Source organism: Geospiza fortis, unplaced genomic scaffold (assembly GCF_000277835.1).
Source record: "Geospiza fortis unplaced genomic scaffold, GeoFor_1.0 scaffold242, whole genome shotgun sequence".
In the NCBI taxonomy this organism is placed as follows: Eukaryota; Metazoa; Chordata; class Aves; order Passeriformes; family Thraupidae; genus Geospiza; species Geospiza fortis.
Genome location: NW_005054574.1, coordinates 216291 through 238977, shown reverse-complemented (window position 1 = coordinate 238977; position 22687 = coordinate 216291). Strand labels below are relative to the sequence as shown.

The window sequence follows — 22687 nt, the reverse complement described above, 5'->3', positions numbered from 1 at the left end:
AGAAAGGTCAGAGAGAGAGAGAGCACTGGATTCTTCTTCTCAGGACTTTATACTGCAAGTCACTGTTCAGAGAAATAGAGAGTTCAGTCTTACCTAACACTAAATTTTTACCCTTTTCCCTCCAACAAAGCAGAGGTAAATCTAAAAGCCTTCATGGTGGGGGTCATCTCTGGCACAGATCATCTGCTAAGCATGTATGGCAAGCAGGTTTTATTGGTTCTTGGTTATTTCATTAATTTTGCTGTAATACAAACTCAATTTGGACTAAGTGGACTCAGTTGTACTTTGAGGAAAGGTCTGCAGAAGCCTAAATTATAAATTTTAGAGCTTCCTGCAAGATGATCTTTATTAAAACTTCCTCTTAAGAGCTGTGGGTTTTGTTGCTGTATCTGGGCACCTTGCTGGTGGAGTTTTATCTTTACTCTGATAGTGTGGGATGTAGGTGATGATATTAATTGGTGGAGCAGAGAACTCAATTCTCACCATGTAAATTAAGGCTCTGGCTCATTCTCTGGCTCTGTTCCTCCTCTAACCACACGGCAACTTCAAAATTCCACAGGCCCTCAAGCAAGAACTAGGGGAAAAAAGACATCTTTGGACCCAGAAACTCCAACTTTTGGAAAAATGCAATGAATCCTTAGAGGAAGTTTTTATTCGAGTGGCAGACGACCTGAGGAGAACCAAGACAGAACAACTTCACCTAAGGAAAAAGCTCTCTGCTAGGTACCCCTTCAAAGCATCTGTGTCTTTTTGGGGAGGGGAGGTTGGGTTTTGGTCTGGTGGTTCTTTTGGTTTGATTTGGTTTTAGGGTTTTTTTCTGGTTGCTTAGCTGTTTAGTATCTTATTTTGGGGTGGGTTTTTTAGTGGAACAAAGTCTACTGAATTCTCAAGATTTTTTTCACAGAGGAAATGGTCTTCTGTTTTGGAGAGTAGATCTGGTTTTAGCACAAGGTCTACACTGTGTGGGAGTCAAGGTTTGTTAGTGAACTGATCTACAGCCTTGAAAGGTCCCTTTGAAAAACACCAGGGAGACCACAGATTGAGCAGTTAAAGCACAAGGGCACTGCCTATTGAGCAGGTGGAACCCTTAAAAAAACCTCCTGGGTTTGTGTGAAGCAGAAGAGCTGCTAAATATCTGTCTGCAGGTACTTTTGCTTTGGGATACAGTTGCTAGGCTCAGGGAAGACATTATCTCAATTCCCCAAGGGTGTAGCTTCAATGAGTTGTCATTGAATATGAAAATGTGAGGTTTTTTTGGCATATGGTTCCTTCTGTGAGTTGTGATCTTAGAAATAGGATAATAAAATGGCCTAGGCTGGAAAAGACCTTAAAGATCATCCAGTTCCAAGACCCTGCCATGGGCAGGGACACCTTCTACTATCCCAAGTTGCTCCAAGCCCCATCCCTGGGTTTGGGATGTTCCTAGGGCTGGGCAGCCCTGAGAGCTGATGCAGGGCAGTTGTACAATACTTTTGCCTGACTTACCTCCCACTGAACCACCTATTGCATGCTCTCCCTCTACCTGGGAAAGAGCTGATAAAAATACTGATGGCTTGGTTTTTTAAAGCTGTCTCTGTATCAAAATTTTGATTAAAATAATAACGACAAACCAAAAAACACCTCACCCCCCCCCCCCCAAAAAAAAAAACAAACTGAGATGTGTTAGAAAGGAAATGGGCAAGGGTTTCTGCAGTGGAAAAGAAGGGTTTTATTGAAAGCCATCCTCTTTAGCACCAGTACTGATGGCATCTGCTTCCTGTCAAATGAAATTCCCTCTCAAATGTGAAGAAATCAATCCACTGAAGTAGTAATAGCTCCTGGGTATCTTTTTCTAGAATGCCTCTATATCCAACCACTATTTCTCCTAGACCCTGAGAAAACACATTCTGTTGTCCAAAGTGCAAAAGCTTGCCCCACTGAGCTCTTGCTTCTTGCCAGTTCTCTGGTGATTCCCCTGTGGTACCCAGCAATGTTACAGAAAGCCCAGAAAGCCTTCATCCCCTTCCTGCTGTAAAAAAAAAAAAAGTGTGATTCCCTGGTGCTGGATCCTGGGGAGCTGCAGTGTGTGACAGCTGACTTTGGATGCATGTCCTAGCAGCCAGAGTGTGTCACCTCCCAGGCCAGCCTGCTCTGAAATGTCATTAATGGGTTGTGGTTTGTGCTCTCTCTTGCTCCGCAGCCAGCGCAAGGTAGAAACTGCCAAACAGCTACTAGAAGAAACTTTGGCAGGTGGCCAGGCAGAAGACCTGTGTTTAGAGCTGCAAAAAGCCAGCAAGCAGCTGGAGGATATCAGCAAGCACGTAAGGGGCAGCCCAGTTCTCTCTGTGTGGGGCAGAAGGAGATGCCGAGGGCCGCGTCCGACGCGCGGCTGCCCTGGGGAAGGGAATCGCGCGTTCCGTGTGCTGTGCCTCCCTGCAAGAGTGGAACCAGCAGAGGAAGTAAAATTTGAGGGGGTGGTGACAACAGTTTGCTGATGAAAGCGGCAGCATTGCATATTTGTGGTGGCTTAAAAAAAAAAAAAGAGAAAAGAGGGGGGAAAAAAAAGGCACCCAAAAATAGCTTCCATACACAGTCCACCCCAACGTAAAAATGCAGAAGTTCAGAGGGAGCTTTATCACTTCCTGAGAAAGAACAGATGCAGTTTGGTTTCATTTACATGAACTGTAGAGCCTTCTTGTGCTAGCCAGGCTGCTTTATTTTATATTTTTTTTATTCCTTTCTTTTTTCCCTAAATATTGTTTTGTGCTTAGGCGGAGGATCAAGCTGAAGCATTTCACTCTGCTCGTGAAGAAGCAGCATCCTTGAAGAGCAAGTTGGAGGAAGCCATTTCTGAGCAGCAGAAGCTCAGGGATGTGAATGCTGCTTTAGAAAGCACTTGCCAATTGCTTCAGGAGAAGGTGGAAGACCACAAAAGTGAGTAACTTCTGGAAATGTGCCAGCATTCACTTTTTGCATGGACAAAGTACTTCAGGGTTTAGTTACATCAAGGGAAGATAGGATTGCAGGTCGTCCAGTAAAATGGTCTGTGGAGTCTTGCTTGTTGTTTTGGGATTTCCCCCCCCTTTTTTTTCTACTTTTCCTTCTCCTTTAAGAGATCTGCCACTATCTGAGCTGAGAAGCAGGTGGGATCCTAAGGAGTGGGTGTTGGGATCCACCAAAGCTTCAGAAGCTCCCAACAAAATCCCCAGTCCTAGGAAGAGGGATTAGTAATTCCACATATGGCATAGGTACTCCTTTACCAAAAGTACTGTTCCCCACCTTATACCTAACAAAGCCACCCCTCTTTCTTAAGCTTTCTGAACCAAACAGACTTGATTTTTTGTACGTTCTGTGCTCTGTTTGCTGGTTGTGCTTGCTCTGTGTTTTTGACTAGCTGTGTGGTGTTAGGCTGCTCTCTTCAGTGGAAAGCAATCCTGTCACTGCCTTGTACACGTGCAACTTCTGCCTCAGAGCCATGGAAACTTCATATTGCCTCTTTCTGACTCACTTCCTGACATCAGCACCTCAATAACCTGGGCATTTAAATCATGCAGATGTCTGAATCCAGAACACGTGGCCTTTCTCTTTCCTAACACTGGAGTCTGATCACTTTCTTAGAAAAAAGGGATTTGACTGATTTAAGCCCTCTGAATGTTTTGCCCTCAGGCACACAGTTACCATATAGGCTCAACAAATATACGTGCATTGCAAACAACTCCATGTGAAGCCACAGTTTGTCTCACCAGAAAAACTCCCTGGGACCCTTTGCTTCATCTCTAAGGCACAACTTTGCACTGATATGGCAGGAACAGCTCCAAACTGGGCTTGCCCCACTCTGACCAGCGTTTTGGTGTTCATGGGTGTGTGCTCATGTTGCTTTCATGCTTCCCACAAACCATGCAGCTGCTTTATTTTGCTCTTAGCAAGAGGCATGACAGTGGAAATAGTTTGTCATTTTCCATCTCTGAGTAGATGAAGCTCTGCTGCAAAGTGGGCTTGAGTAGATCAAGAGAGAACCCCAGATATGTGAGACTGGTGCCACTGTGACTAAACCAACCACCCACCCACCCCCCCCAAAAAAAAAGTCAACCCCCAAAGAACCACCACCACCCTGAAAATGACTAGGACCTTGGCTTTAAATTACTCCAGTTACTTTACAGAAATCTTTCTGTAGATAAATAAACTGGCAGATGTGTAGAGGATTTGCAAAGCATTAGGAAGAACAGGGCTGACAAACAAGACTGGCACCGAAGAAAATAATAAAAATGCTTTATATTGGTTCCTTTAGAAAGGCAGACATGTCTGGTGCCTCTTCTTACTGAAGGTCTGGGCTGTGGTCTCCTCCCCACCTACCCATTCCAACCCCCTACTTCCTCCCACCTGCACAGTAAGAGGGGAAAATGCTTCTAAATACAAAGCCCACGGACTTTACAACTTCTGTACAGGATGTCAGCTGGAAAGGACAAATTTTTCTCTTCCCCCAAGCTGTAAGTGAAGGATCTGTTTCCACAGGGAACTGTGGCATCCTAACACTAATGATGTGGGGAAGCATTGCCCTTGATTTGCAGGTGAAGATGTCCAGTGTTTTCTCTTTCCTGTGGAAAAGCTGTTGCAGGCTTAACCAGACTAATACAAACTCCAGTAAATTCTGATAAGGAGTACTTAGAGATGCTGTAACATCAGATTGCTTGTTATCAAGTTGTTAGGAGCCCTGTTAGACTTGTAAATGTCTCTTCATAGCAACTGCTAATGCCCTGAGATGGGAACTGCTGCAGAGGCGTCTCTGTGAATTGCTGTGCCAGGTATGGTGCCCCTTGCTGGGAGCAGGAAAGGTGGGCTTGCACAGGAAGGGTTCTGGTGGAAGGACAACTCAGCTGAGACCACCTGCAAACAGTTTGGGAGCACCTGTTATCTTCTTTTCTAACATGTACATAAGCTGTATGTACAAATCTGCATGTTATTTTTCTTGTTCAGCCTTCTGGGAAAAATGTGTCAGGACCTACAGGTGTGGTGTTGGTCTTCACTGTGAGCAGTTGTTGTGGTTGTATCAAAAGGGGCTGAGGGAAACCTTCCCTGATGCAATGGTGTGATTTTTGTCCCAGTCTGCAGACAGGCTTGAAAACAAATGTTTAAAATTTCATAATGTAAGGTTTTTTCAGTACCCAGACACTGGAATAGGCAGTGAAACAGTTATTAACTTTGTGGCCCTCTGTGGAGAAATACATTGGAAATTACATAACTCTGGAGTGCTTTGCTTTGAATAAAATTACTTGCTTCAACTTTGGGAGGGGGTGGAGGGGGAAACATCGTGGAGAGACTTTTTTCCCAACTGGCTCTGGTAAGGAACATCATAGCTCAGGATCTGAGCACTCTGGGTTCAGCACAGACCAACAAGGTATTTAAACAGCAAACAGAAGGTCCTGAAATGTCCCCTAGGCTGTGACAGGAGCATCAGAGGAGCAGAGTCAAAGCTGGGCCATCTGCACATGAATAAAACTTATATTTGTACATAAGGGTCTGCAGAATTAAAGGCTGAAGGTAGCAAGGGCAAACAGCTGCAGCATTGCAATTTTGCAACTGATAGCTGCAAGTAGTTCAGTTGGAAAGATAAAGTTGCATTTTGCTCAGAATCAGTGGTGTAGTGCTCCTTCTCCTTTTTTTTTTTTTTTTTTGTTGGGTTTTTTTTTCTCCCTTACCTGCCTGCCTTAAACTCTCTCTCTATTACAACAGTGCTGTGCAGAGGCAGAGTCTGACTGCGCTCTGCTGCCCACAGTAGCTGCACATGTAAAAGGGAAGGTAAGTGTGCTTGCTGTGATCAGTGCTGAGCCTCTTAAAATGGGATGCTGGGTTTATTTGGGTGGGAGTTTTTCCCTTTATCACCTCAGGGAAATAAATAACGTTTCTCATGAGAAACTTTGAGTTACACAGATATTGATTTTAAATTATTTTAAAGAATGTTTATGTGTGTGCAGGTGTTTACATGCGTACAAAAGCATATTCCAAACTTTATTGCAAAGCTGGGTTCCTCTGAAGCACAGCACACACATATGATAAATTGCTTTTTGAGAAGGATCAGAGTCTGGAGATGGCACTTCTTCCAGTTTCTTTTCTGTTTTTCATTGTTGAAGCAACCTTAGGTCAAAAACAGCTCTGCACGTATTGTGTCAGGAGTCTTCTCAGATGCCATCTTCAGATGACACCTCTTGGCTTGTTGCCTTGGCTGAAATAGTGTGTTTTGGATTACTTTCTTTTTTTTTTTTTTAACTCTCTTCACAGAATTTGAGTGGCTACTTTGGTTCTCCTCTTAGACTCATCTTGCCTGGTTTTGTAGGATTTATTTCCAGACCTAGTTTGAACCAACACGTTTTGTTGCAAGTGCAAAGTTTCATTATCCTGCCTCTTCCTGTAACTGTTCTGCCCATTAAAGATATGAGCTCTTCTGCTTTTCTAGACAAAAAAGCCACAGAAGATGTATTTGTGTAACTGTTGGTGTTACATTATGCAGATGCCTGTGTGTGGGGGAGTTGGTGGCATTAATGTATTCAGTGCAGTGAAACAGAAGCACTTCTTATTTTTTCAATTAGCAACTCCACTGCTCCAAAAGACCATGGAATGAAGGACCCACCTCGTACTCTGACTTTCCCTGGGCACTGCCCTCGAGTGCTTCACGCTGGCACAACTCCCCTCTGCTAGGTAAGACCTGGTAGTGTTGGATATTTCTCTGTCTTTCACCTGAAATAGAGAAAGAGTTGACAGAACAATCTCAGTAGTGCTGAGTGTGCTGCTGGAATGTGGAAAATCTGTTGTGGGCTTTAACCTATTTCTGCATGTAATCCAGGAATCTGAACCATGATTACAGGGCTTGCAGTGAAAGGCCTGAAGAGGTGGCTGTCTGTCAACCTGGCAGACTGTTCCCAGAATCTTCAGGAACTATTGGTATAAATCATACATCCAAGTATATTCCTGACAGGATGCTTGTCAGTCTGGGCCCAGAGGGTGTGAGTTCTGTTCTTCTCATTCCCTCTGACTGGCACATCCTGGGATGTCCTGCTCCTTGGCTGCTGAGCCGAGTCCTGGTTTAGCAACCTGAGCAGTAACAGAGCTACTGAGAATAAAATCATAGAGTGAGAGAATGGTTTGGGGAGGGAGTTTAAAGATCAGCTAATTCCATCCCCCTGCCATGGGCAGGGACACCTCCCACTATTCCAGGTTGCTCAGAGCCCCATCCAACCTGGCCTTGGACACTGCCAGGGATCCAGGGGCAGCCACAGCTGCTTGGGGCAGCCTGTGCCACTGTCCACTCAGCCTTCTCTTCTCCAGGCTGAACCACCCCACCTTTCCCAGCAGATTGTACTTGTTGCTTTTTTCTGCACTCCTGAGTTGTTTGAACTTCCCTGCAACTCTCAAGCCTTATGAGGATTAAAAGCGGCCACTGACAGCCATGCATTGCAGGGTGCTGCACTTGGGATTTCACACACAAGTGTTTCTCCCAGCAGTGAGCTGGTACCACACAGAGGCTCTTCTCACACAGAATATACATGTTCAAGTGTAATTCCAGGCATTATTGATGGGAATGGAAGCAAATCTTTCTTTGCTACATGTTGTCAAACTCTCCATCTACAGAACAAGTTGAGGCCACACAACCAAAGCCTTTCTTACCAAGATAGAAGTTGCCTCATTATAAATCTCTGCTTGGCTGGTCTGCTTCTTGATTATTTTAGAGTTCCCCAAAAACTTGTAACTAAATCCAACTTTGCCAAGGATTGTCATGATCTCTCTTCGTGCTTGTCCTTCTTACCAGATGCTCTGACCTTGGAGACCTCCTGCCCAAATAACCCTCCTGGGCACAGCTGGGACCAGCCTTGCAGGCAGAGCTCTGGCAGCTGCACCTTAGAGAGGCATGACGTGGGGCACGTGTCCAGCTCAGATGTGACCTTAGGAGGATGCAGGTAAGGTGATGTAATAACCTTTTGGGGTGAAGGGGGGAAGAGTCAACAGGATCTAGCAGATTCCATGTGCTGGGTTCAGCTGCAGGGCCATTCCTTGGAGGGAATACTGGACACCTGGTGATCAGCCCATGGAGATCCAGGGCAGCACTTTGCTTCTGTTCATAGCTACCAGAATTCTTTACTGGAACTGCTGGTAACCAGCCAGACACCTTGGGGTTTTTATTTCATTCTAGAGAACTGAGACATGATTTAGGCAGTCTTGTCTATCTTCCATGTTTAACTCTAATTTAACAATTAACACCAATTTAACAATTGGTGTTCCCATTAGGTGCCAAATGCTATTGGCTTTGAGGAGTCACTTTTCTTCTTTTGCAGGGCTTAGAGCAGGAATTCTGAGGTCCTTGCCTATCAAGCTGCCTCCTTAGATCTTTAAAATAGAGATTGAACTGCTTGAGATTATGAAAGCTGAAGTGAATTGCAGTGAATATTTTAAAAGATGAGGATGTTCCAGAAGGCGCAGAAGCAGGCAGTCTACAGCAAGAGACTCAGAAGCTCTCGAAGCTTTTGCCACTGGTTTTCTGCAGAATAGTGCAGTGTGGAGGAGGTTGGGAAAAGGACTGGTGGTGGTTCTTGCTGTTTGGGGGAGGAGGGATTGATGTTGGTGATGAATTTTTCCTTCCCTAAGAGACCAGCTGACTGACTGCACAGAGAGTGGTGACTTCAGTTGTTATGTGCTTAAGGAAAATGGGCACTCTATCTCTCTGTTGTTTGGGCAATATGCAAATAAAGCCTGTGTTGCCAGGTGGAAAATATGCTCTGCTGATGACTACACTGATGCAGACCTTCCTGTTTCCATTACAATGATGGACTCTTCACTTGCTGAGGTGAGTGCTGGCTCTGATGCCCGAGATGTGGTTTTGAACAGGCTCGAGCATTTTGTGCCTTGCTCAGACCCAGGTGCAGATGGCTCAGCTATAAATCAGCACTGCTCCACAGTGGATGGAGCTGGCACCAGTCAGCAGGGTGCTGTGGGGGGTGTTCCCTTCTATTTGGGCATGTTTCTTCAATACCTTGGTTATAAAATGAAATGTCTTGATGTTTTGGGTCTTGAACATCAAGACTCAAAAACTGGGTCATGCTTTTAGCTGTGGAGTGTTTTAAACGTGGTTTCAAGGCTGGAGATAGTGCTGGTTCTGCAGTAACAATTGATTCTGCCAGGGAAGAACTGAGTGTTTTCACTCCTTTTCTCCACCTGCAAGGAGCCACAGGATGCTTCAGTTGGGAGTACTGCCTTTCTTTGCACTTCCTCCCACAGGCACCATGTAACAGCTGAAAAATGCCATCTTTGCTGTAGGGGAGCTTTCCTTCAGCTGGTGTACTCAGTTATGCCTTCACTGCTGCCCTGAATCCTAGATCTAGAGCTCGAGCTGCAGTTTCCCTGTGGCAGCAGCAAGAGAAGCTGCAGCTCAGCACACCTAAGCTGTGCCTCAATCCTCACTGTTGAAGTCTAGACCTCAGCTCCACCACACAGGGCTCCTAATGAGCTTGCAAACTCCTGTATTGGTGGGGATGGTGGAAGAATATTGATCAGTGGTTTCTGTGAACCTGGAAATAACCTTTTGGGACCACAGAGCAGCCAGCCTCAGGGTGATCCTGCCTGGTGTGTGGTACCTGTGAGTACAGGATGGTCTGGTTGTAGTGGTAAATCAAAGCAGAAAGTGCAGTGTGGGTAGAAAGTAAGAGTGCTGGGGACTCTGTGGTTTCAGCACACTGGGGTAGAGCAGCTGAAGAACTCCCAGCTTGTGCTGCTATTAAGTGCCTTTAAAGAGGAACCTCTCAAGGGTTCCTACTTTATACAGTCCTTCTGGAAAATCACAGCTGTGCAAAGGTGTGTGAAACATCTGTGCTTTGTTGCTCTGGGGCTTTCTGTAATTCCAGCTGGGCTCAAAAATGTCTCTTTCCATCCTTGTTATCACTTTTTAGTATAAGCTTTGCACACGAATGTTCTGAAGGGGGGAAATGAAAATGTTTAAGCTTGCCCCAGAGAAAAGGCAAATGGGCTGTGCCCAGTATCTGTTCTAAACACTGGCATGTAGGAAAAGTTGCATATCCTTGTTCAGTACAAAAAGTCTCCCTAGTTTTCTTTGGAGTCTTGTTACTCTGCAGTTGCACATGTATTTGAGCAGATCAGCTTGTAAGTAAGTCAAATTCTTTGTGTTAAATCATTGTCACCATAGAAGTTCAAGGGCTACTTAATAAAGGAGCACTTGAGAGCCAAGTTACACTTGGGCTTTTTGTTCTTGTTTGGCTTTTTAAATGTAGAAGTCATACCACAGCCTGAAAACTAGACAGGTCTTCCAAATGTTAATGATTGTTTGGGGGGAGTTGTTATAAGACTGTGGCCAGAATTCATGGGCTGAGATAAAGAACCCTTGGATTATTATGCTAGAGGGATAGAGGTGGGAAAAGTGATTAGGGATGGGCTTCAGGGTCTTCTTTGGCTGTTCTTCCTCATTAAAGGACTGTGGCATTCTCCAATGCTCTGTGCCAACAGATTTTACTGTGAGGGTGGCGAGGCCCTGGCACAGGCTGCCCTGAGAAGCTGTGGCTGCCTCACCCCTGGAAGTGTCTAAGGCCAGGCTGGATGTTGGTCTGAGCAACCTGGGATAGTGGAAGATGTCCCTTGGACATCAGTGTTGGAACTTTGATCTTTAAAGTTCCCTTCAACCCAAACCATTTTGTGATTCTATTTTATTAAGAAATCTAGAATGTGGTGTTTCTCTTTAATTGGGATTTTTTCCCCTTTATGTGGAATCCATGGGAGTATACAATCCTGGCAGTCAGCTTAGGGTTTTAAAAACTGAATTGAGGGTTTTCCTTCATTGCGAGCAGAAATCACTGACCATGTGCCCATCTGGGCAGGTACAGGCAATGTAGCATAATGCATCATTTCAGTTATAGGTGATGCAAGGGCTTTTCTGTTTGCTTGGGCACTGTGTGTTAGTTTTAAAAGCCCTTTAGATTTCTTTTCTTTCTAACATGATGGTGTTCTCCCTTCCCAATACTTCTGCAGACCCAATTGCCTGAACAAGGCAAATGTATTGCTGCACTTCCTCAACTTATGAGAGAATTCAAATAACAATAATAAAAATAGTCTGAATTTGCATTAGGGGAAGCATTCACCTGGCTGGGTCAGGGCTGTGAAAGAGCAGCCCAGCTCTGCCAGGGCAGGGAGGAGGGAAAAGGCACATGCTAATGCTAGGAGCAGTTGGTCACTCTTGGGAATGACCAGGGCCCTTGGATACCTCCTGTTCTCATTTGCTGGGTTTCCTGTGTCCTCTGAGGGCATTTGAAGGGGGTAGGAAAGATACCAGAACACAGGCAATCACTTGCTGATGTGGTTGTTCTGTTGTTTCTCCACACACACTTCAGTAGTGCTCTTGGGTGCTTGCTGTGTAGGGAGCTGTTTGCCCTCCTTCCTTCTCCTCTTGGAGAGAGGAGAGGGTTTGAGCTGGTTTTGTTTTCTGTTCAGCACTTGTCTTCAACATCGGGTGTAATTCAGCACAAGTCATTAACAGCTTAACCCTTTAAACCTCATCAGTTCCCCCCTGTATTTTCAGCCATAAAGAGAGACCAACCCAACAACTGAATGAGCGAGCTGGAGCTTTCCAGGATGAAATGCAGAAGAGGGATATTGCACAAATAGCACCTCCTTCGAAATTCAAAGCCTCAAGAGGATATTGGTTTTGTCTGTGATGTGATAAGGCTCAGGTCCAAAACCGCACTGTGGCAACTAGAGGAACATGAGCAAAACTGCCAGCTTTTAATTGCTTTGTTCCTCTGCTGCTTGCACACTAGGGAGGCTTGAGGCCTCTGAAGGGGCTGGGTAATTGTCATATATAACGCTGATGTACAACACAGCACACGGGTGTTCTGAACCATCTGCTTGCTAATGCTGTGACTATTAGCAGTTGTATATTTACTTAATGAGTCTGATCTCTACAGCCAAGTGAAGGTCTGTGCCCCTCATTTGTAGGTTTTGGGCTCCAGACCCTGAAAATGGATCTCTCCTGATGCACAAAGTTAAGATGGAGCAGTGGTGGTGCAGTAACTTGTTTGTTGGTCATTGGAGATGTGAGTTAGGAGCCAACCACAGAGTGGGGAACAAAAACACCTCTCCGAGTACAAGCCATTCCTGAGATGGCTTTAGACTAGTGGGTGGATCTGTGAACTTACCAGCTAATTCTTCACTGCTGGAATAATTTAGGCACAGCTGGGAAAGTTAAAGTTTTGACATACAAGCTTTATACTGGCATTAACCTTCTGATACTCACTCCTTACTCTCTCTCTCTCTGAAGATTGACCGTGAGGAGTCAACACCACCAGCCATGCTGATCGCATCCAGGTCAGGTCTTGTGCAAGATATAAAAGACTTTATTAAGATCTGTATCCTGTGGACAAGTATCTGAAAGGGTTTTGTTTTGGCAGTGATCACTTACCATCAGCCCAAGAAGCTCTTGTATCCTCAGTGGAAAGCACAGCACCAGTACCAGGTGAGTCCTTAACCAGGGGCACTGGGAGTCTTGGATGTGCCCAAGTCTTTATGTGCTTACTGAACAAAGCTGTGTTTCTGCTGTCTGGTGTTGCAGGCTGCCTTGTTATGGAGGAAAGCTCATCCAATGGCTTCCATGAGAGAGGGGAAGATGTGCCAACTTCTGTGGCAGTGGAGACAAGCAGCAGTAAGGAGCCAGCTGCTCCCATGGCAGGTATGGTGGCTGCTGCACTGCCTGTTGCTCACTCTGAGGAAGCAGTTTGCTTCCAGCACATCTTTGAAGTGAGGAAGCTGAGTAAGAGCAACAACATGAGAATTTCTATTTTTGCAAGTGTTTTCACCTGCCAGTGCTCTCAAGCCTCTGTGAAGCTGAGTAGGAGTAAAGTTTTTTACCCCTCTTACCACAGCACTGCAGGCAAGGGAGCATGAAGCAACTTGGTGAGACCTTGGGGCTTGCTCAGCTGGTAAAACAGTGAGTGGGTACAAAATCCCAGACCATTTTGACAAGAGAAAACATGTTTTTATGGGTTTAAACGGTTATTTAGTTCAACAGTGCCGCTAAGCACTTTCCTCTCATTCAAGGCTGTTGCACAAGAAGCTGGATGGGTCAAGAGGAGAGGTGAGGGTAGAGGCATTTGAACGTTGTTCTGTCTTTGCTTAGAGCCATAAACACCCACCAGATTCTTACCAGCTCTCATGGTTTTCTTCCACTGAAAAACTATAAAATCAAACCAAAACTGGAGCATCTGTACGCACTGCGTTTAAGCTGGGTTTGTGAAGCTAATCTGAATAAGCAGCACAGAATACCTCTGTGTGTTTGTTTATAATATCTTTTTAATCTTTACCTCAATATAAGACTATAGTTTCTTGTTTGGTTTTGTTTCTTTCCTCAGTACTATCTTCCGGAAATCTAATTCTGTCCCTTCATTTAAAAGCATTTTCTTTCTACTAATTTCCCTCTACTGTTAATTTTCATATGTGATCTAGGTGCCTTTAGCTAAGAGGAAGCAGATGTGCAGAACGAATTTAAAGAAGTCTCAATAGCTTTAAGGTCTGAGAATCCAGCTATCTTTTGCACATCTCTGAAAAGAAAGTGTTCCTAATACTAGAACTGATAAATCTCCCCTTGCAGGCTTCCAACCTGAAGCTGGAGTTTTTCTGGTTTTTGTTTTTCTTTTTTTGTTTTTCCCTGCACCATTTCTTTGACTCACAGCTGTGTGACTGCATAAACAGAGAAGAAAACAAAATATTCTAAATGTTTTTAAAGGTATAAATACTAATTAAAAGCTGCCTCTTTAAACAGCAAACATACCAATAACAAAAAAAATCTCCATGCTGGTAGCAAAATAATAAAATTTATTTATCCAAGGGAATATTACTGTAACTCCTGCATCTTTAACTACACGAAGTACATTATATTCTCAGCTGTAGACATATAACACTTCTTATGGGGATTTTTTTCCAATCATAATTATCATTACTTCTTCCTATGTGTCTTTATAGTGTTCTTTGCTGCCTCCTTTCTTTCTCAGTGGTCTTTCATGGCATTTGGTGCAGTTTTTTAGCTTGGTTGGCCCATGGCTAAAATGGTGTGTGTTGGAAGCTGGGAGTGCTTTATTAATTGTTACATTTGGATTTGGGAATGTTTTTCACAGGACCAAGTCAGATCACAAGGGAATCCTCCCTGGCCACAGAAGAACACAAGCCTGTGTTTCAAAATGTTTTGAAGCAAGACCTGGTAAGAGTGCTGGTGACAGTGAAAAGCTGAGCTCGCTTGGCTGAGCAGTGACAAAGGAGGGGAGACGCCCCTCCAGGGGTGGTGTGGCTGCTCCCTTGCTCTAACTGCTCTGATGTGCCCTTAGGAAGTGGACCAGGAAAAGAAAAATAACAAAGAGCGGAGTGAGGAAGCATTAGCTGTGGTTCCCAGCAGGAAAGGTAAGGGGGTTTTGCTGGACACCTTCATGTTACTGGAGCACAAGCTGAGTCCAGAGCTGTGTAGAGAGGTCCTGTCCCACACCAAGTGTGATCAGAGGCTTTTGTTTTAGGGCTTGGTACCTGCAGTTGGAGATCACAATGACTAGAAGAACAGTGGTGTCGTGCAAAATCTGCTGCTCTGATTGCTGCAGATACTGATCTAACCAGCTCCACATTCCTCAACACAGGAGGAAAATTCTTAGCTGCAAAGGAGTTGGGATATTTGAAACAGTTTTGGCACTCCTGTTCTCCCCAAAGATTTGTAAAAGAAGCATTTCTGTGCTATCCATGATATAGAGGAGCAGGAGGTTTTTTCTCCTTAGACATACCTACATTTCAAATCACCTCCTCTTTTGCCTTTAGAGATCATTAAAAGCTGGTGAGGTAGTAAACTGCATAACATCCTGAAGCAAAAACCTTCAATTAACCATTTCTGTGCTAATAAGATGCCAGCTGAAGTGCCCTGAACAACTGACTTTTGGGGCTTTGTACAGGTGGCAGTGCTGTGGTGCCTCACAACAAATAGAACCTGAGGCACACGAGTTCTTTTCAGTGGTGAGAGCTTAACACTGGAAATCTTGAACAGGGGGTTCTGTGGAAGCTTAAAAGTCCCTCACAGGTTGGTTTGGGGAGGCTATTTTTTCACTTTGATCTGAAAATGGGTTTTTTTTGGTCTCTTCTCAGGGAGTTCACCCGCTGCAGGTGGCATTAAAGGAGATAAAACCAAGCAAAATGAGCTGTAAGTGTTTTGACTTTCAGTGATGGCCTGCAGGTATGAATTTAAAGTCACAGTCTGTTCCATGGTTCTTTTTCTTCCCCTACAGTGACTCCCCAAATGAGAAGGAAGTGGAGGTAAGTCTCAACTGCTTGTATCCTGAAGTATTTCAGACATCAAATCTTGTAGATAAACTCCTCCTATGTAAAACAATGATCCAGCTTAAACTGGATGTATTTCTATAGGCTAACTTCTGAATCTCTTTCCAAGCCTGATGGAAATTTTTGCAGGAGATGGGATGGAGAAAGGTGGAAATCTGTAAAATTGAACAAAGACTTGTCACTACTGTGACATTTGTTTGCAAGCTTGAAGGAGCATAGATGTGACCTCCTCCCAGGCAGAATGTGCTGATTTAAGACAGTTTTGTCAAAAGGCACAGATGGCACAGTGTGCTGCCAGGATGTCACCTCTCCTGGCTGCAGAGCATTGCCACCATCACTACAGATGGGAAGACCTGCTTTAAGGAAGTGGGTCATGTTCACTTATTCTTCTGTATCTCTCCTAAACTTTGGTCACACGGTATAGCCCCAACTGTCATACCAGTGTCCAAATCTACTTAAACTTCTGCATTGCTTGGATTCTTCTGAAATATTTTCTCCCACAACAGGCTGAATTCCTGAGGCTGTCTTTAGGTTTTAAGTGTGACTTGTTTACCTTGGACAAAAGAGTGAAGCTTGAAGAGAGGTCCCGAGACCTGGCTGAAGAAAACTTGAAAAAGGAGATCACAAATGCTGTGAATATGTTAGAGGTATGGCCAGGGCTAGTAGGGTGGATGAGATAAGTAGATGTGAGTGTCTCTCTTAAAACAGCTTTTTAAAGTGGGGGTGTGTGCATGGGATACATGATGAGCAAATATGAATGAAGTTCTGGAGAATGCAGTTGAAATATGAGAGATTATGAAGGGTAACCCTGATCCAAGTGTATTGCATGCTCAGGCAGCAGGGAATTTTTGTTGCACAAACATCTGACCCCTGCTTCATCTGCTTTTATGCTCCAGTCTCTGCCCACTTGAGATCTCTATCCAAGTTACACTGATTAAGGATGTTGATGTGGACCTGAATGCAGCTCCTCAGTGTCATCAGCTCAACCTTCACTCTTTGTTAATAATTCACACCAGTTTTCTTACCAATGTGTACTCTTAGGCTTTAGTTCCTTTGTGTGAAGAAGATAACCAGGCACAGGAGATCATTAAGAAGCTGCAGAAAAGCCTGCAGTTCCTTAGCCAATACGCAGCTCGAGTTGCCAGCAGAGCAGAGATGTTGGGAGCTATTAATCAGGTAACACTTTCCATCTAAAAGTGCTTTGTACAAAGCTAAAAGCTTCTAACTGCAAAGGGAAAGCCACATCTTGCTGGGCTTATGGTTCCAGGATTGCCTTTGGGAATCTGGTGTGTGTAGTGTAGACTGGTCAGAATAACTTAGTCCTGGCCTTCTCTTCTCTCTGTGTTCTTATAAGGAATCCCAGGCACTGAGAGCAGCTATGCTGCACTAGAATTGTGCAAAAACTCACAGCAGAAATAAGGTTCTGGTTGGAAAAAAACAAACAATAAAGACTCTGCAGCAGTGAGATGTACAGGATACCAAGCAGTGTGGTAACAATGGCATTGATGCTGCAAAGGTGGTTTTGTGCCTTATGGAAAGGGCAGCTAATCAGCCAAATGACCAAGTCCCGCTCAAATGTTAGGTGTAGTTGTGTATAATACCCCAGAGCAGCATAAAAATGACTTGGCAATACCAGCGAATGCATGGTGGCAGCTGAGGCTGCAGATCAGAGGAAGTGATGATGATGAGTTGTAAGAGCTTGGCAAACTGAAGATTGATTGGTTGATTTTGCAACAAGAGTGATCCCCAGAGAAATGAAACCTGTGTACCATGTGCCACCAGGACAGGGGTTGTAGTGAAGCTTTGAAAGGGAGGATAAAAGTGAGACAGCAGAGGAGAGCAGGTGCTTGAGGGGGAAATGTCCAAACATGAGGCAGTTCCTGAGAGCTGCTACTTTGCCTGCTCCCTCAGGAGAGCCGAGTGAGCAAGGCTGTGGAGGTGATGATCCAGCACGTGGAGAACCTGAAGCGCATGTACGCCAAAGAGCACGCCGAGCTCGAGGAGCTCAAGCAGGTCCTGCTCCAGAACGAGAGGTCCTTCAGCTCCCTTGGAGACAGAGGTAACCAGGAAAAGCCTCCTTCCCCTCTCTAGCACCTGCCAGACAGGCCCTTATAGCTTTATAGCTGCAGAATAGTCATATAATCCCTCCACATCTTAGGTGACAGAATTATACAGTGGTTTTGTCACCTCTTCTAAAAATGGGGGTTGGGGGGGGGAACAGCTGTCTATTAACACTATTAAAAGCAGCTCTCTGAAATTAAACTTGTAGACTGTCATGGGTCTCAGGGTGTGTGTGGGGGACTACTGCAAGCACACAGGAATGTCCTGGCTTTCAGCAAAGTGCATGGCATGTGCTGATGATAATCCTATTCCTTGTGAGCAGTAAGTTTAGGTGCTTGTTCACAGTAGCTATTTCGAGGTAGCTGAGCTTTGGCTGGTCTCTACAGCCTGCATCCTTTCTACATGGGAAATTACAAACCCCTTAAGTGCAGGGGGCCTCTATTTTCCCTTCTAAGGAGCCAGGTTTGCAGCCAGTGTTGTGCACTTGTAGCTTTGCCAGGGATGTATTAAACTCTTCTGAAAAATAGGATGTGTTTTTTAAGTGCCAAAAGGGAAGTCTTCCACACCATAAAATCCTTGCAGGAGTCTTTTGGATTGTAGTCCTGACTGTGAAAGACAGTCCTGTAATAGGACACTACCTTAATAATGGAATATATTTGATGATAGCGACAGAAGTTGATGCTTGCAGTGGATGGTAATGTGTGAATGTTATGAACTTATTAAATAAAATAGGAAGCTTTTTCCTGAGACCTCATTTCTGCTTTCTGAGAGTGCTTTGCTTAAACACTGCAGAAAGTCAGACTTTAGGCTGCAAATTAACCTCACTGCACTCCTGTAAGCAGCAAGATCCTCCTGTAAAGCTCCGATGTCTGATCTCTTCACAGATGAATCTATAAATAAGAAGCTACCAGGTCCTTTTAACTTTAAGGTAATGGTCCTTACATGAAATTTCAAAATTTTTTAAAGTGTATGTGTGTTTTCCTTTGCTTTATGTGCTGGTGCCCTGCTGCATGCTTGACTTGGTGCTTTTCTGTCACAAATATAGGCTGGTGTCATCAAACATGAGGATCTACTTTTCAGGCACCCCACCAACCTTCTAAGTGGTCCCCCTTAGAAGATGGAGGAGAAGTGGTTGGGCTCTCACTCACTGGTTAAGAAATATTGTTCATGAATGGTTCTCTTGGAATTAAAGGTTTAGCACAAAAATATGGGAGCAGTTCAAACTGCTGAGTGCAGGAATTCCTGTGAGCCAGGTTAGGGGAATTTAGTTACCTTCAGTGTTGGTATTTTGCTAGAAGCTGTGCAGCCAGCCTCACTCAGGTGGGCAGAAAGCACTGTGGAAAGATGCTGCTTGAAAGATCTGATTTGATCTGTACTTGAGATTGGATTCTTTGTCCGTCACTTCACGCTAGGTGTCAGCATCTCTTTTTTTAATATAGCCTGTACAAACCAGATGGTATTTTGTGTGCTCAGTGGGTAACCCAGTTGTGCCTTGCTAAGAGCCAGTAATGCCTCTTATTTGTGTAGCCCTCGTCAGCCCTGCGGAGAGTTAGCATTGCAACAGTGCCCAGGAGTGCTGGGAATGCAGGGATTGGGGTGCCACTGGTAAGTAGGGGCTGCTGGAGGGATGCTGAGGTGCTTCACCTCCCCAGCACTGGCTGGGATGAAGCCTCAGAATGCCAGTGCAGTAAATGTGGCAAATTTCTCCTCCAGGGCCAGTTCCATGAACCTGATGGGGATGAACGGAGTGACAGATTCAGCAGGAGATCAAGCAGTTGGTAAAGTCACCTGGGCTTGTGTTTGAACAGGGCAAATATTTTTCAACTCTAACTGTACCTGTAGTAAGCAGTTTATGGAGCATCTTGGAGTGCAGTAATGTTTAGGCTACACCTTTCACATTAGTTTTATGTGCTATAATAGGTAAATGAGCCTTGTGAGCTCACATTTTTTTATTGAGCATTGAGAACTTTAAAAAAAAATCCCACTACTTTTTTGCTTTAGAAACTAAACTGTGAAATCTAAATATCTACAGCGGATGGATCTGTAGTTTTGTTTGATTTCATTTGGGTTTTTTTTTTAATGGTCCTAATTTCAAGCAGTTAAATTTGTAAGTTATTTGTTTGTGGTTAACCAAATGAGTAGGCTGCTGCTAAATTTCTGATCTTCTGCTCTCTATCTGCTGGGGAAAATCAGACAAATATGTTTAACACCTGGCAGGGGCAGGCTAGGAGTGAAGCAGAATGAGAAGCGTCCTTCACTGCAGAGGTTCCTCAGCACCTATTCCTGGGCAGAGTATGAAGAGGAGCCTTTTGAAACCAAGTAAGTTCAGCAGCAGCCTCCTCCCAGGTGTGCTGGTTTAGTTTTTAATGAGCTTTTAATTCACCACCTGGTCAGGGCTATAAAGCCAAGCTGTTGTGGATTTGGCAAAGCTTCGGAACTGTTGATTCTTGTTTACAGGAATGAGCAGTTGGAATCACCTGCTGAAGTACAGGAACAACCAACTAGGAAGGAAAGTGTCTCTGAAAAAGGAAAACACCCACCCAAATGGACCCTGGAGTCAATGTAAGTTTCTTTCACAAGTTAAAGGCACATTTGGGAGCTGTACTTGAGAAGAGGGTTCAAACAAAAGGCCAGGACTTTCAGTGCTTTCTAGGAGCAAGATTTCTTGCTGCTCTTGCAAGGCAGCTTTTGTGAATCTTCTTCAGAACCAGAGTGAGGAACAGGGAGCATGGGTGGATGGCTGAGCTGCCCCAGCTTCTCAAGAATTTGCTTCCATGACTGTATTTTAAACTCAGAACAGTTTAGCGCCCCCTGCACAGCTCCCAAAACAGTAACAACCTGTCGCTCTTGATGTTTGTGGGATCTAGTTTGCTCCAAGGCTTTGTGGGGTGGGGTGGGAAGAGTTGCACGTTTTGGGGAAACCCTGAAGGGCTCTGTGCTTTCCTGCCCTGCCCAGGTACAATTCGATGTCAGCGCGGGCATCCCACCTCAAGGCTTCCTTTTGCAACACCAACAAAACCCTCTGGGCGTCCATGTCCATCCTGGTCCTGCTGGCTGCTCTCACCAGCTTCCTGGTGGGGCTGTCCCTGCAGAGGCCAGCAGAAGCAGCCCCTGTGTGCAGTGGGAATGCCTGGAGGACGCTGCAGCAGCTGCTGTGGCCCTACATAAGACTGCGGCACTTCGGCCCTCCCCCGATGTAACCCTGGCTCTGCTGCCGGGGCTGTGCTCTGCAGGACAGGAGCTGAAGCTGGCCTTATTTAAGGTTACTTGTCTGGGTTTGTTTTGTTGGGTTGTGGGTATTTTGGGGGGGACAGATGAAGTTTTTTTCTTTAAAGCATGACTTGAAATGAAAAAAAAATATTTCCATTCTGACAAAAGTCATCTTTAAAAGCAGCTAAAAGGATCTCAGCTCTACTGAGGTTTACAGAAGAACAGCAATTTTGAACATGGCTAACAATAAACATGTCTAGGTGGTCTAGCCACAATTGAATAAAGAATTTATTTTGCTTGAACAAAGATAAAATGTTTGCATTTCAGAACCTGTTTCAATGTTTTGACTAGAAAAGGATTTAAGACTTGAAATGTAACTTTATTGAAAGCTTTTGATAATAAAGTTTTGAAGGAAAGCATGCAGCATTTAAGAGTATGCTAAGACTCGGGTAGCAAGGAGCAGCTGATACACAGAATCAATGAACAGGCAGCCAGCTCTTTCCACTTTTTCCATGGCTTCATTGCTGGCAGAATCCTTGACCATATGGTAGAGTGTGGAGTGAAATTCAGACTCTTCTTCCAGCTCTTCCAAAAAAGCTTCACTGCTTTCAGTGAGCTTGAGGTGTTGCACTTTCTCACCGTTGAACATCAAGAGAGACCAGTGGTTGCCTTTGGCAGAACCTGCTGTGAGACGTTCACTCACCTATTGCAGGAAGAAATGCACTGAGGTGAAGCCTGTGCCATTGTCAGAGCACAAATTCCAGTATTTGTGTGTCCCATGCATTTAACCTGAGAGTGAGACAGCCACTGCAGCTCTCACAGTGGGGTGTGCTGCCTTTCTCCAGCCACACGTGGGAGTGTTTGTCAGGCTGGGAGAAGTTTTAACCACGTGTTTTAGTTCACAGGTGGAGACAAACCAACAGAGAGGTTGCTCGTTGCCTCCTTTGCAGCAGGGAGCAAAAGAAACCCTACAGGCAGGAAGCAAGTCCCAGCTGTTCTTTAAAAAGCTGGCAGAGCAGATAGCTGATTTTCAAGGGGCCTCTGGAGAGCATGAAGCTCTGTTACCCCAGCTCTGGCTAAAGCCTCCTTTGGTGACTTTTCAGTTCCATTTTCCTTAGCAAGTGTCTTTGCTGAGGTTTGTGTCCCCTGAAAGCTCTCAGGGGCAGCCTGTGACACTGAACTGAGGCAGGGGTTGAAGCCACCATGGGTGAGTTAATTGTTTCTAACTGGGGATGGGGTCAGTGCTGGCCTGCCCTGGAAGTTTGGGACTCCACAAACCTTGAACACAACTTGCTCTGGCCCTGCTTCTCCATTCCACTTGCTGTGAGCAAAAGCAAAAGCAGCTGCCAGCAGAGCCATCTGTTCATAGGCCTTCACTTCTGCCAGGGCAGCCTGCAGGGCACAACACAAATCAGACAAACACATCTCTCTCCTCTCCCTGTGCTACAGCAGTGCCAGAGCCTGCTTTACTCAGTCCTGCCTCAGCTGGCAGCACAGCAGCTCCCAGGGCAGCAAAACAGGGAAAAGCCACCAGGAACCTCTCTGGCACTCACCTTCCTGGGCACAGGGACATACTTGGGAGAGTACTCTGCTGGGAAAATGTTCACCCCAGCTCTTTTCAAAGCTGCTCTGAGGGCAAGAGGACTCATCCATTTCCCTGTGATGTGGGAAAGCACCTCCTCCTCTTCCACCACTACTGAAGACAACATACACTGATTATCCTGTTGTACAAACCAGTGAAAGCAACTTACTGGTCATGGAAGCTCCTTTCTGGTTTAGGCTTCAAATATTGATATTTTTGCTATGCTGGGTATTACCCACATCATCTGCTACTCTGGGCTCTGACCTTTCATTTACAGATCCTGAAGAAAGCCAGCCTTGTGTAGGAATTAGAAATGACACTGGTGTACTGATTTATACACCAATGAACAGATGGATAATCATGAGTAGCTTGAACTTTGAGAAGAAACAAGGAGCACGAGTAGTAGGCTGCTAGAACTCCCTGTATTTCTCTTGGTAGAGTTGGGAGGAGAGAGGAAAACTCTTCAGCTCTCTAACAGGTGGAACAGGCTTGAATGCAGCAAGG

The 22687-nt window shown here is 44.9% G+C and overlaps 2 protein-coding genes across 2 annotated transcripts in view; one reads left to right on the top strand and one right to left on the bottom strand.

Moving 5' to 3' along the window:
* Positions 1 to 20591, top strand: part of LRMP (lymphoid restricted membrane protein) — a 34496-nt gene extending 13905 nt beyond the window's left edge. Inside the window, exons 16-39 of the mRNA XM_014310709.2 lie at positions 560 to 723; positions 2180 to 2300; positions 2751 to 2913; positions 4720 to 4781; positions 5710 to 5775; positions 6564 to 6672; positions 7781 to 7928; positions 8731 to 8812; positions 12287 to 12333; positions 12417 to 12481; positions 12578 to 12694; positions 14136 to 14218; positions 14343 to 14415; positions 15139 to 15193; positions 15279 to 15306; positions 15837 to 15977; positions 16372 to 16506; positions 17242 to 17389; positions 18276 to 18319; positions 18919 to 18996; positions 19105 to 19169; positions 19609 to 19710; positions 19849 to 19953; positions 20348 to 20591. Coding sequence (XP_014166184.2) covers positions 560 to 723; positions 2180 to 2300; positions 2751 to 2913; positions 4720 to 4781; positions 5710 to 5775; positions 6564 to 6672; positions 7781 to 7928; positions 8731 to 8812; positions 12287 to 12333; positions 12417 to 12481; positions 12578 to 12694; positions 14136 to 14218; positions 14343 to 14415; positions 15139 to 15193; positions 15279 to 15306; positions 15837 to 15977; positions 16372 to 16506; positions 17242 to 17389; positions 18276 to 18319; positions 18919 to 18996; positions 19105 to 19169; positions 19609 to 19710; positions 19849 to 19953; positions 20348 to 20591 — 2445 coding nt within the window. The remainder of the gene's footprint in view (positions 1 to 559; positions 724 to 2179; positions 2301 to 2750; positions 2914 to 4719; positions 4782 to 5709; positions 5776 to 6563; positions 6673 to 7780; positions 7929 to 8730; positions 8813 to 12286; positions 12334 to 12416; positions 12482 to 12577; positions 12695 to 14135; positions 14219 to 14342; positions 14416 to 15138; positions 15194 to 15278; positions 15307 to 15836; positions 15978 to 16371; positions 16507 to 17241; positions 17390 to 18275; positions 18320 to 18918; positions 18997 to 19104; positions 19170 to 19608; positions 19711 to 19848; positions 19954 to 20347) is intronic.
* A 368-nt stretch (positions 20592 to 20959) lies between these two features.
* LOC102040177 (protein CASC1-like) overlaps positions 20960 to 22687 on the bottom strand; it is an 11069-nt gene continuing 9341 nt past the window's right edge. The window contains exons 4-6 of the mRNA XM_031064257.1: positions 22155 to 22354; positions 21880 to 21993; positions 20960 to 21304 (exon numbers count right to left, since the gene is read on the bottom strand). Of these exons, the coding sequence (XP_030920117.1) occupies positions 21029 to 21304; positions 21880 to 21993; positions 22155 to 22354 (590 nt within the window). The 3' untranslated portion in view covers positions 20960 to 21028. The remainder of the gene's footprint in view (positions 21305 to 21879; positions 21994 to 22154; positions 22355 to 22687) is intronic.